The 12,645-nt window shown below is 32.5% G+C and overlaps 1 protein-coding gene across 1 annotated transcript; it reads left to right on the top strand.

Annotated features, from left to right (window-relative positions):
- The first annotated feature begins 4,248 nt into the window (after positions 1-4,248).
- On the top strand, positions 4,249-7,838 carry LOC131846337 (uncharacterized). The gene is made up of 3 exons (XM_059195614.1): positions 4,249-5,013; positions 5,146-5,376; positions 7,632-7,838. The coding sequence occupies exons 1-3, from the start codon at positions 4,249-4,251 to the stop codon at positions 7,815-7,817; spliced, it is 1,182 nt and encodes a 393-aa protein (XP_059051597.1). The 3' UTR covers positions 7,818-7,838.
- The last annotated feature ends 4,807 nt before the right edge of the window (positions 7,839-12,645 follow it).

The following is a 12,645-nucleotide window of genomic DNA, read 5'->3' as shown; positions in this document are numbered from 1 at the left end:
ATATACTCTTTTGTTTATAGTTAAAGTCTGTAGTCAAATTGAGAATAGATTAATATTGTTTGTCTCTTAGTATTACTTGTCTATGGTCTTATATTATTTATGGTCGAATATCGACCACTATTAATAATAATATACATATATACGTACTATACAAATATTGGCCAACAAAAACCTTATTCGCTAGATTTAGAACGAAGATTTACCCGCTTACTAAACTTTAAACAGCGCAAGTTGTATTCAGTGAAATTAAATACAGCGTGAAATTGAAGTACCATTGATCTTGAGTGAATTTCTACGAATCATGCCACCCGTTCCGCGCCAACTCACTGCAATCTACTCACACAGTCTAGAAAACTTAATCGGGAGTTAGGAGTTAATCAACAATTCGTCTCATGAATCCATTCTCCGAGTGAAAACGACTAAATAACGACTTTATATGTATACTAGCTGTTGCCCGCGGCTTCGCTCGCGTTAATTTATCCCCTTAGGTGTGGAATTTATCAAAATGGTATAATGTAATCGTATTGTACTGTGCAAGGAATCGAACCCGCGACCATCGGAAGTAAGGTGGTGTGCTAAACTGTTGTAAATGTAAATGTAGGTTGGACTCCAGTCTCCGCAATTAGCCTCTCATTCGGGCCGTTGTGCGTGTAGAGCCAGACTACTAACGTAGCCAGCCAAGCTACTCCCAAAAGCGCAGAAGTCTCCTAGTGTCTTCACAGGCTTCACGGAGCGACCTCACCGTTCCGAGGATTTGTTTTCGTTGTTGGGCCACTGCCGCGCACTCCAGGATCACGTGAGCCGCCGTTTCTTCAGCTTCAAAGCAGCCCCGACAAAGGGGGCTGTCTGTAGCATCAATTTTGTATAAGTGTTTGTTTAAGGAACAATGGCCCGTTATTGTCCCTATCATTATTTTGAGGTTATGTCTATCTAGATTAAGTAGACGTGCTAAACCGTTAGATCATCATGATGTAAAATTAATTTGATAACGGCGAAAACGGTTGACAACCGTGGCCGTCAAATGAAACATCATGTTATGATAATATATTAAAATTATTTTCAAGCTGTTAGTCGTGTAATCTATACATATAAATAAAACTGGAGTGTCTGTTCGTAATATTGAAATAACACTTTTTAAAATTTTTGTCTGTCTGTCAGTTTGTTCCGGCTAATCTCTGAAATGGCTGGACCGTTTTTGACGGGACTTTTATTGGCAGGTAGATGATGTAATAAGGAGTAACTTAGTCGAACGAAGTCGCGGGAACAGTTAGTTGTAACTAAATATAGAATTAAACATTTACATCTATATCTAGTCGCGTGATATTTGTGTTATCATATCTCTGAAGCACAATCTCACGTATAAGAATTACGTTACATATGAAAAATGAAAAGTCGGTATGACTCAATATTTTTATTATCTAAACCTTGTAAATCTAAAACAGTTATTTTTACACGAAGTTACATACTTATATAAAAATATAAAATTACAACTACTTAGTTGTATTTTTTTTAATCTTTATAACAGTCATTGCCGTGGATTCTAGGAATTTAAGTATTATTAAACAACTCTGTTGTTTATTTCGAACATATACAGCGTGTTCTTTTATTTCAATCGTAAAATCAAATTATTGGCTAAGAAAATTGATATTTTTACATGAATTATATATGTTCGTAGTTTACGACGCCGAAGAACGCATGATTGAAAACTTCTGCTTACAGATTCTACCAAATGCTTGTATTATTAATATATAGACAGGATAAATATGTACATATATATATTTATATAAATTTGGCTAATATTAAAGTATATAATTTATTTATTTATTTATTAAAACTTTAATGCACATAATTGAAAGTACATATGGCGGACTTAACACCATGCGGCATTATCTACCAGTCAACCATGGGTGGTGCAGAGAATAATTGGCGGTGCAAATATAAAAAATATATTAAACGATACACATAAAAATATATATGAATAAATACATATTTAATAATCTGACAATGAAATATCATGTACTGCCACAATAATGGAAATAAAAGAAAAAACGTATACGTATAAATAAAAAACAATGAGAAAACAGGACACAGAAAAGGTTACAAGTTTAAATAATGTTCCCGTAATTTACGTTTGAAAGAAAATCTACTCGTGGCGGTTTTGATATAAAGGGGTAAGTCGTTCCAAAGTTTGATTGCCTGAATGGCGAAAGAATAATGTATATGAATAATAAATAATATAATTGTGACTGTTATGCATATTGCACCTTCTGAAGAACCCATTCTTTTAATATTATAAGACAATTCTATTAGGGGAAGAGGATTGTAAGTACTGAGGGCTAATATCCCGTCTAATGGCGCCCAATTGCTGGCAATGTCCCATGTTAGATTGACCTTCATGCGGTTCCCCTTGGAAACTATCATGGTTAATATCAGGTTATTTAATCACGATGGACAAACCATCGATAAATTTCCTGAAATGAGATGGGCAGTTGACTTCATGTTCATCCTATCATCCTCCACTGGTAGTTTGCCATTCCATTATCATCCTCTAAAAAAAATATCAGGTTATTTAATCACGATGGAGCCACAGTTCATTTTATTATCCTCCACTGGTGCCAGTGTATACCGTTAGCGCAGGCTGGTGGACCATTCCACTAAAAAAATACTATTTCCAGAGTTTTTATGAGTGTCTTACAGAGAGTTATAGAGCGACCTTATTAATAAAATCTGGTAACATTTACCTCATTTATCAACTTTCATAAACAAACAATTTACAATATATATATGTAGAGCGTCTGAAGTAGTGATGGCGAACCACTATTTATGCCTAAACCTCATGAATTTAAGCTAGCTTCAATCAATTTCATATCAATCATATTTCTCTTCGAATGAGACACTAATAAAGAAAACAAATTAATACAAAAGTCGGCTGTAGACTCGTACACTGCTATATTAGATTCAAATACAGTCAAATACTTCTGTGATCTCTTCCCCTCCGATCGATCCCCGTACAATTCAAACGGGGATCGAAATTACAACAGCCTGAGCCGAGGTTCGTACCCTTAGCTGTGCCCTCAAACTAAAGTCGTATCCTTTAGGCGGCTGAAGGCCTAGTTGGTCTTCAGCCGCTCTATAAGTACGTTAACGGGTTTACAGTGCTATTTGCACTCACCCCCTATCGTCCTGTGAAGCTGTAAAGGCCTGCTGCGGCCAACAGCATTAGGGTAATCCGAAAAAAAATGTGTTTTGTGGATACAAAACTATTGTTAGTATTCAAATTAAATATATGCATACATACATGAGTATGTACGTACGTAGTTTAAGAGAAAATGTTATGTAATATGATTTAACAACATTTTTCCTTAAACTACGTATACTATATAATTAAGATAATTATGTTAATAAACTTAAGATTATATGTATCGATTTGAGACTATACCTAACAGTTAGTAATTGGGTATATTTTTTTCTTTTAATAATAATTTATATTTCAAATTCCTGTTCACATTAACTGACCTAGAGCTAGCCTGGATCTGTCCTGTAGAAACCACAATATAAATTTCCATGAACGAAATAGACACGGAAAATTTACTAAACAAACATAATAGAATAATGAGTGGAATATATTCTATTATTTATAATTCAATACACAACCAGGCCTTTTATATTAATCATTGTTTGCTGGAGGAATATTGGTAAGTTTAATTTGTTATAATATTGAAATAAAAAATTGTTAGAATGTATTGTACACTGAATTTAATTGTGACGCCACGGAATGTTCGAGAAGTAGTAAAAAATGTATATAAAGTAAAACAAAACAGCATCGATGTTCCATGCGTGACGTTCCAAATTTGAATTTTATAATTTTATTTTTAAATGAATTATATGGCTATTTTGATCGCAAACAATAATTACATATATAATGCTGTTTAAATATAGAATTGTAATGTAATGCTTATATTGCGATACGGCGATAATAAGAATAAAGAGATATATTTTAAAGTAATCACTCGGAATTATTTAATGTTGTTTAATTAATGAAAATTGTGATATAATGCTGACACTGTGATACTACGATAATAAGAATAAAATGATACATCATAACAGAACGTACTCTACATGTGTTTATCATATTTTTTATCAAACAGTGGTATACGTTAATAGATATGAAATAATTGTCAGTAACATCATTATCCAATGATGGAAATATAAACATAGAATAGAGTAGTAGCATTGTAAACGTACACAATGTCAGACGTCGATACAGAGGCCGTACTGCGTGAAGTACTCGACAAAATTGCTAAAGAGCAAAATTATAAAAACCCTAATGTAAGCGTACGAACTATAACAACTGATGGTGCAAATTACAGTTCAGTGCTATATGTAGCGACGATTTCCGCAAAAAACAAAGACGACCTTGAGCTTTTTGCCAAAGTAGCAAATATGGGTGATGCAGCCCGTTCTCAGTTTCATGTACCTGTATTTGATTTAGAGCGCTTCGCATATATCCATCTATTGCCAGCATATGCAAAAATACAGGATAATTATAAATTAACTGCTGTAAACAAATTATTGTGGCCTAAATTCTACGGTTATAATCCAAATCTGTACGAAGAAACAATAGTTCTCGAAAATCTTGCAGTGGAAGGGTATGTAACGTACGACAGATTGAAATCGATTGATTGGGCATATGCTTCCAAGGCTGTGGAGTCTCTAGCTAAATTTCACGCCCTCTCTATAGCATATGGAGTAGAAGATCCCGAAGAATATGAAAAACTGCTCGAGAAATTTAAGTACAACGCCGAAGCTATTGCGAATATGTCTATTCTTTTAGAGAAATCAGTAGAAATGGGTATAACAGTAACAAAAGAAGAAAATAAAGACAGATTAAGCAAATATATTGAACAGCAAGGTAATTTTAAAGATATGGCGAAATATTTTCAGCCAACTGGTTTAGTTCTTTTAACTCACGGCGATTATAGGCCAAGCAATTTAATGCACAAAACAAAAGAGGTAAGTCTTATTTTAAATATGTTACAGTTATGTTTTATAAGTGAAAGTGAATGAAAATGCAGGTAGCAGACTTACATTTTACATTTTTACAATTTTTACATTTTTTTAATTCGTATAACTTATCTGTTTTAGGATGGCAGTATTGAAGTGATCCCTGTGGACTTTCAAACTATTGTGGCTAATAGTCCTGTTGTAGATTTATTTTACTTTATTTTTATCGGCTCCGACGAGCAGTTCAGGCGTGAACATTATGAGCAGCTGATCGAGTATTATTACCAGGAGTTGACCCGAGCATTACGCAATCTGAACCTCAATGTTGACAAGTATTACACCAGGGAGAACTACAATGAAGACTTGGAAAAGGTATGTAGAAAATTTACACATTACATTTTCAGTAAATTCATTAATTTAATAATGTAAATAGTTATCATATAATATTAGATCCTTACATATGAAATGGATTTTATCGTAACTTAAAATATGTCCTCTTTGCCTTTCAAATTTATACAATTATTTACTCATGCATTTGTTTTTTGAAAACCGTAATTCATATGTTTTTTCCATCATTAATTTTTATTTGCGTCACTCAGTTTACAAAATGGAAAACTTAAACTATCGCGTCATTTACGAGTACGAGTTGCTGCAGAAACGGCTCGAATGATTAATGATGTGTGTGGAAGTGGTGTCACAAAAGAAAACAGTGCATTCTTGGTTCCAACGTTATCGTTCTGGAAATTTCGACCTGCAAAACAAGCCCCGTGAGCGGCCGGAGTCCAAGGTTGATAATGAAGAATTGAAAGCTATTGTGGAAGCGAATCCATCGCAAACCACATCCATATTAGTTGCAGGCTGCGGTGTTAGTATATGAGTACAAAACTGTTTTAATCCACTAGAAGCAAATTGGGAAGGTGAAAAAGCTTGAAAGGTGGATCCCTCATGAATAAAGCGGAGCAAATAGACAAACTCGCGTAGACTGCTACTTTACATTAGTCAACCGGCATAATAATGAAGGGATTTTAAATCAAATCATTACTTGTCATGAAAAGTGAATCTTGTACGATAATCGGAAACGCTCATCGCAATGACTGAAACTTGACGAACCAGCTAAATCCTGCCTTAAGCGAAAATTGATCGATTTTTTCAAAATATGATACATTATGTTTTGAAAAAATCGACTTTAGGTTACAAAACGCCAATTTCAAATGTTAGGACCTAATACTAGTTATATTCGCGGTCACACCTAAAGACCTAAATGAAAAAAAAAATGCCTCTCTAGACCTCCCGACCCCACCTAATAGCATCAATATAATTTGCTTATCATTTATTTAATTACCCTTCCGATATCTTCAGTTATTATTTCTACTTGTTTCTTTTTGTCCGAATCCTAAAAGTTGGAACTTAATATTAAATTATCTAGAATCTTCCTCAATAATTGCTGTTATCAAATACTAAATCAATATTTCCAAAACGACTAATAATTTCAGAAATTCAACCTCGACACTTTTAACTGTATCCATAATATTTATTTAGGATCGGTGGTTGGTTAACCGCTATTTTTAGGACACCGCCTAATTTTTAGGACCCTTCCAATGATCGCGGGTTCGATACCTGTGCAGTGTACAATGCAGATATTATATTCATGAGTACAATTGTATTTGTCTGGGTGTTTGTAAAAATTGCATTAAGGTATTTCTCTCAGCTATCTAGTGAATAAAACACAAGTTCTGCTTAGCTTGGAACTAGATGGCGGTGTGTGAATTGTCTAGATTGATTATTCTTATAATCTATTATATGTATGTAATCGACGATATGATATATATTATGCCAGATTGAAAAAGATGAGTAACTTTTTATAGAGTTTAATGATACTATTTTGTGAGATTATAGGTACTCGAAAATAGTGCATTTTGTATTTAAATTGTGTTGAATATTAAATATTTCACCACCAAAAAAATTCTGTTTTAATACCGCATTTTTTTCACACATTTTGACAAGAATTTTTTCACAAATTTCACACATTTTAACACTTTTAATGGCGGTAGGGTCAGTCACTGCCATATTGGAGTCAAATACATATATCACACGAAATAATATCACTTTTAATGATAACACTAAAGAAACTTATTATAAATTTAGTAATGCCATATTGTAATTTAAATAATGTAAATTAAATATTACTATGAGTGAAAACTGTGATTGTTACAGCCTTTGCTGTAAATAATATAAATGACGTAGTGCAGTAACTTGAAACAGTCATGCTCGCTATAAAGTTTAAACTGCCATGGGCCGGGTTGGAATATGGTTGAGTGCAATGATGGCTGGCTCATCCGTCATACTCGTGAACGGGTATTGGTGTGTTCATATGCTGGTGGTCATCACAAATTTGAAAAATGAAATAGTGTTTTTGTAAATATATACAACATTAAAAAAAATACGTCTTTTATCGACGTCGATAGATTTGACATATCATAAGAGTCTGTAATAAAGATGAGTCATGAATAAAGATATTTTGAATTTGAATTTGAATTTGATAGTTTACAATACCCTATCAATCAAGGATAATACCCGTGAAGGTTATGTACCATATGATTATTATAATAAATATTATTTATTTTCAGTTCATACCGTTCGGTCTGTTCATTAGTTTATTCTTGCTGCCAGTAATCACAGTGGAAGCTGAGAACGCGCCGTCTCTGCAAGGAGAAGATGGTTTCAACACAATAGTGACTACGAAGACAAGTAATTTGTATCCGGAGAGAGTGAACGGAATTGTAAATGATTATATACGATGGGGAATACTTTAATCAAATTAAATCAAATTAATTTTTATCAAATATACATTAAATGTAAAAGTAATCCAAAAAAAAAAATGTTAAGCTCGTTAAAATATTAGTTAACGAAAGTGTTAAATTTGTTACGAGTATTTATTATATATATATTTGTTTTATTAAATTTAGTGCACCAACACTATAGGTCATGGTCACATGGTCTTAACACGAATAATTTTATGGTAAATAAAGGTATTGAAATATTGTTCTTTTAAACACATTTTCCAATACATTTCGCTACTAATTGAAGTGTTAAGTTTATTACGAATATTTATTGAAAATTGCTTATACTTATTACTGTTAGAATTAATGTTTTTATATTCACCACTGTCTGGTAATTGGCGCACTATTTACATTGTTAATCGGGTATTAACACCAATAATTTTATGGTAAGTAAAGGTATTAAACACGAAAGTTTAAAATAACTGACGCATTGTTGGCGTATGTTGATAGACAATTTTTAGTTTAATATTATCCTTTTTAACACATTCTCCAGTACTGAGTGTACTTACATTTGTACAGCATATAAAATGTGACCAAATAAACATATATAACAATTATAAGTCATGACTTATAATTCCATGTTTCAAATATATATGTTTTAGTATCCTTTTTGCATGCTATTTTTCAAAAAATATAAATATCTCATTATCTCTAATAGAATTACATCTTTTCCTCTTATCCATTATTATGTAGTCTATGTATATTATATGTATTAATGTGTAAGTTTATTTATTTATGTTTATAAAATGTATGTTTATCTATAATTGAGATATATATAATTGAGAGTGTACAGTGCGCCTCCTACTTTCTCTCTCTATGTAAATACTCTCTGTAAACACAAGGTTGTCTGTAAGAGATTGCTGATAGCGATAAGACCGCCTTTTGGGAAACATTTATTTCCATTGTTTTGTACTGATTGTCCTTTGTCATGTATGCACAATAAAAAGTTATTAATATCTCTTTTTCACAGCTTTAGCTGGCTGATTAGTACCGACGGGACATGCCAAGTCTCTCGTTACTCTATATAATATACTCGTTAATATATTGTTATTATTTTTTTTTCTCAATTCTCTCTCTTCTTTTACAAATTTAAAAGAAGGTAATACTCACCTACACTGGCCTTAACCAAGTGTGGGAGAGGTTGTGCTGTGTGAAGATTTTATTGAGGAGGTTACTTTCGAGTTAGGCGACAGGTATTTAATTTAGTATTTAGTATTTATTATTATTATTGTTATTATTCTTCTTCTTTATGTACCGTCTCTTACTGGAGGTCGGCGATCATCTTGGCAACCTTAATTTTGTCCACTGCTGTTCTAAACAGGGATTTGCTACTAATCCAGAACTACTGTCTTAAGTTCTTTACGCATGACGTACGGCGTCCGCCCAGTCTCTGTCAGCCCAATTGGTATAGAAGGTTCTAAACTGATATGCAATGTAATAATTTCTTATATAATCTAATATTATAAACGCAAACGTTTGAGTATATGGATGGATGTTTATTACTCTTTCACGCTAAAACTACTGAACGGATTTTGATGAAACTTTACAGTATCGTAGCTTATACATCAGAATAACACATTTAAAAAGATATTATGTAAATTGGATAATATATATGATAAGTGTGATGCAGACGAAGTCATGCAGGTCAGCTAGTTATTAAATAAATCCCATAGAAATATAGCACGATTATATATCGTACTATATTTCTATGGTATGTGGAAAAAATATGCAGCAATAATATTTTGATAGAAATAGGAGTGCACAGCGTCAAAATTACGTGCCCATGTCAATTTCACGGGCTGGGGAGCTTGCAACGTGTTACGTGTTGGTAAGCTCACAGCGCACATATGTTGTTATGGCATCATTACACAATAGGCGAAGATATACAGACACATATAAGATATACAGGCTCAGCTAATGATATATAATATTATATACTAGCTACTCCCGCCGACTTTGCAGGGATGTACATGTATTATATATAAACCTTCATGTAGAATCACTCTATGTATTAAAAAAACCGCTTCAAAATCCGTTGCGTAGTTTTAAAGATTTAAGCATACATAGGGACGGACAGATAGCGACAGCGACTTTGTTTTATACTATGTAATGATTTTGATAATCATTACATAGTATAAAACAAAGTCGCTGTCGTTGTCTGTTAAATCACGTTATGCGTAAAGAGAATATTAGAAAATGTAGATCCATGATAGGTCATCCTAAGATTTGTGTTTTCTTTTTTGTTTGTAGATATGACGGCTTCTGGACTAGCAGGAAGTAAACCCAGAGTTATGGAATGTAAACCTAGATCCAAACCAGTTGTAACCTAAGAAGAATTATGAAAAATATATGGAATATTTTTGTACAATTAAATTCTATTCATCTTTAGTCTTTACTTGATCTCTCAGAAGGAAGTCTTCATGGTATAGCGGTTTAGCTCGCCGATGTACTTCCGATACTGGCTTGAACGGTTTAGCTCGCCGCTGTACTTCTGATACTGGCTTGAACTTGACTTGTTCGAATCCTCGCATATATTTGTATAACATATTTGTATGATTGTTCGTATCGGTCTGGGTGTTTTCTAACTTATTATTATTAATATTATAAACGCGAAGGTTTGTGAGTATGGATGGATGTTTTTGGATGGATGGACTCTTTCATGCAAAAAATACTTAATGGATTTTGATGAAACTTTATAATAATATGACTTATATATCAGAATAACATATAGGCTATAATTTAAAAAGATATTATGTAAATTTAGCAAAATGTAATGATAAATGTCAAGTAAGTGTTGCGCGGGTTAGCTAAAATACAATATGTATGTATTTACAAAAAAATATCTAATTATTTCAGTACATTATTCTGTGTTCATAAATACAAAAGAAAAAAAAAACAAAATTTTGACCTAACAACCAAAATATATACAGCTCTACTCAACTTTAACACCCTCTATGCTCTATATATGTATATGCTATATATTTTTAAGTCTTTCTCTCTTATTCATACTACCAGAAAGAGACAGCGATATTTAAAATAAGAAGAAATAATAACATATTTACATACAAGTAAAAAGCGATACAAATGAATTTTCCGGAAAATTAATTTAAATTGATGTTATATTCAGTCTATGTAATATCTGATACTCATATAAAAGATTAGATAACTGCAGTTGTATAGCATGGTATATCTTCCCATGTACTCAGAGTTAGCTTCAATCACCTCTGGATTACGAGGTTATTAGTAGGGATCATCCGACCGCTTTCATAATGTATATTAATATGGTAATTCGGTTACTGGAACCTATGTCCCTTTTAGGGACCCGAATTGATTTACGGCTTTCGCTAAGTTGCCGGTAACTGAGGCGAATCCACTTCTTTGTACTTTGCTAAATTAATTTTAGTGTCCGATCCATTTCTGAGTGGATAAAATGGATTCTTGTATTGATAGATAAGGCTCAAAGATAGAGAGAGATATCAAATCAAATCAAAATATCTTTATTCATGTAGGTCTATTACAGATTCTTATGATATGTTAAAAACTACCGTCAGTTCGGATTGCATTCGAGCTAACAAAAACATGTTTACAAAATACAGTTTTATTTTAATTTTAATTTTCTCTTCATGATGAATAATCTCGGTAACTGCCTCGGTGGACTCAAACAGCTTTATTTTCGATGGTCGCGTATTCGATTCCTTGCATGATCCAAACATTTATATTCATAATTATGATTGTTTGTATTTCTTATATATATTATATTTATATCAGTTGTCTAGTATCCACAACACAAGCTCTGCTTAGCTTGTGACTAGATAGCGCTGTCCAGGGGTTATTATTATTTTATAGAAAATTCTCAAGTACAGTGTTTGTAAGAAAACTCCTGCGAAACTACTTGGCCGCTTCGTATGAAATTGTGTGTGGATATTCAGGGATAAGGGTCCATCTCAAGAGAACTTTTTAGAATTATTATTTTATTGCTATTACGTATGAATCTAAATTTTGACCCATCAATCTCTATTTTTTAATAGCGATATGAATTTATATAGCAGAGACACGTTTGTCGTGACAATTTACGAATGAGCGGTGGATTAAAAATAAAAGTGCTTAAATCAATTTCTTTTGAATAGAGGATTTTCTATTCTATTCTAAAAATTAGGGGATATAGCCTAATATTTGGAATTCTCAATCCCAAATGCTATTTACATATAAAATTACATTGTAACAATTATTTACGTCTGCTGCTATCTGAAGTCTACAAACAACCGGAACATTTTTATTAATTCCGTATAATTCCGTATAAGGGGAACAAAAAACATCGGTTGTCACCGGTTTTTTCAATTCAGTAACTAGCAATCGGCGTCCCACACACCGTTTTTCCATATGGAAAATAATGAAGAATGGATATATTTAAAAATAGAACACGTATTTTGGACATGTTGTTCACCATTTTCCCGCTAAAATACTAAAATATGATAGTTGCATTGCATATATAGGTATGTATGTATATGTTTACATGATTACTTTTATATAGAGTGAAGCATGAAATATTATTTTATTTAACCAAATAGCATTTGTATATATCTTGGTAATTTTGGGGTACTGAATTTATTTAAAATGCTATTCTACGAATTTCAGTGCATTGAATCCGTCGATCATTTTTTACCGCCATTATAGTTTTATGTTTCCCATAAAAAAGTTCCTCACTTTTGATTTTATGGTTATTATTGGAATTCGGAGCGTGTTCCTGAATTATGCAATGAAGGACAGATTTCTTCTAAACTAAATAAATTTATAACTTAAT

This window comes from Achroia grisella, unplaced genomic scaffold (genome assembly GCF_030625045.1).
Source record: "Achroia grisella isolate CSIRO2021 unplaced genomic scaffold, CSIRO_AGI_Agris_v1 utg509, whole genome shotgun sequence".
In the NCBI taxonomy this organism is placed as follows: domain Eukaryota; kingdom Metazoa; phylum Arthropoda; class Insecta; order Lepidoptera; family Pyralidae; genus Achroia; species Achroia grisella.
The sequence above is the reverse complement of the archived record's forward strand: the minus strand, read 5'-3'. Positions and strand labels throughout refer to the sequence as shown.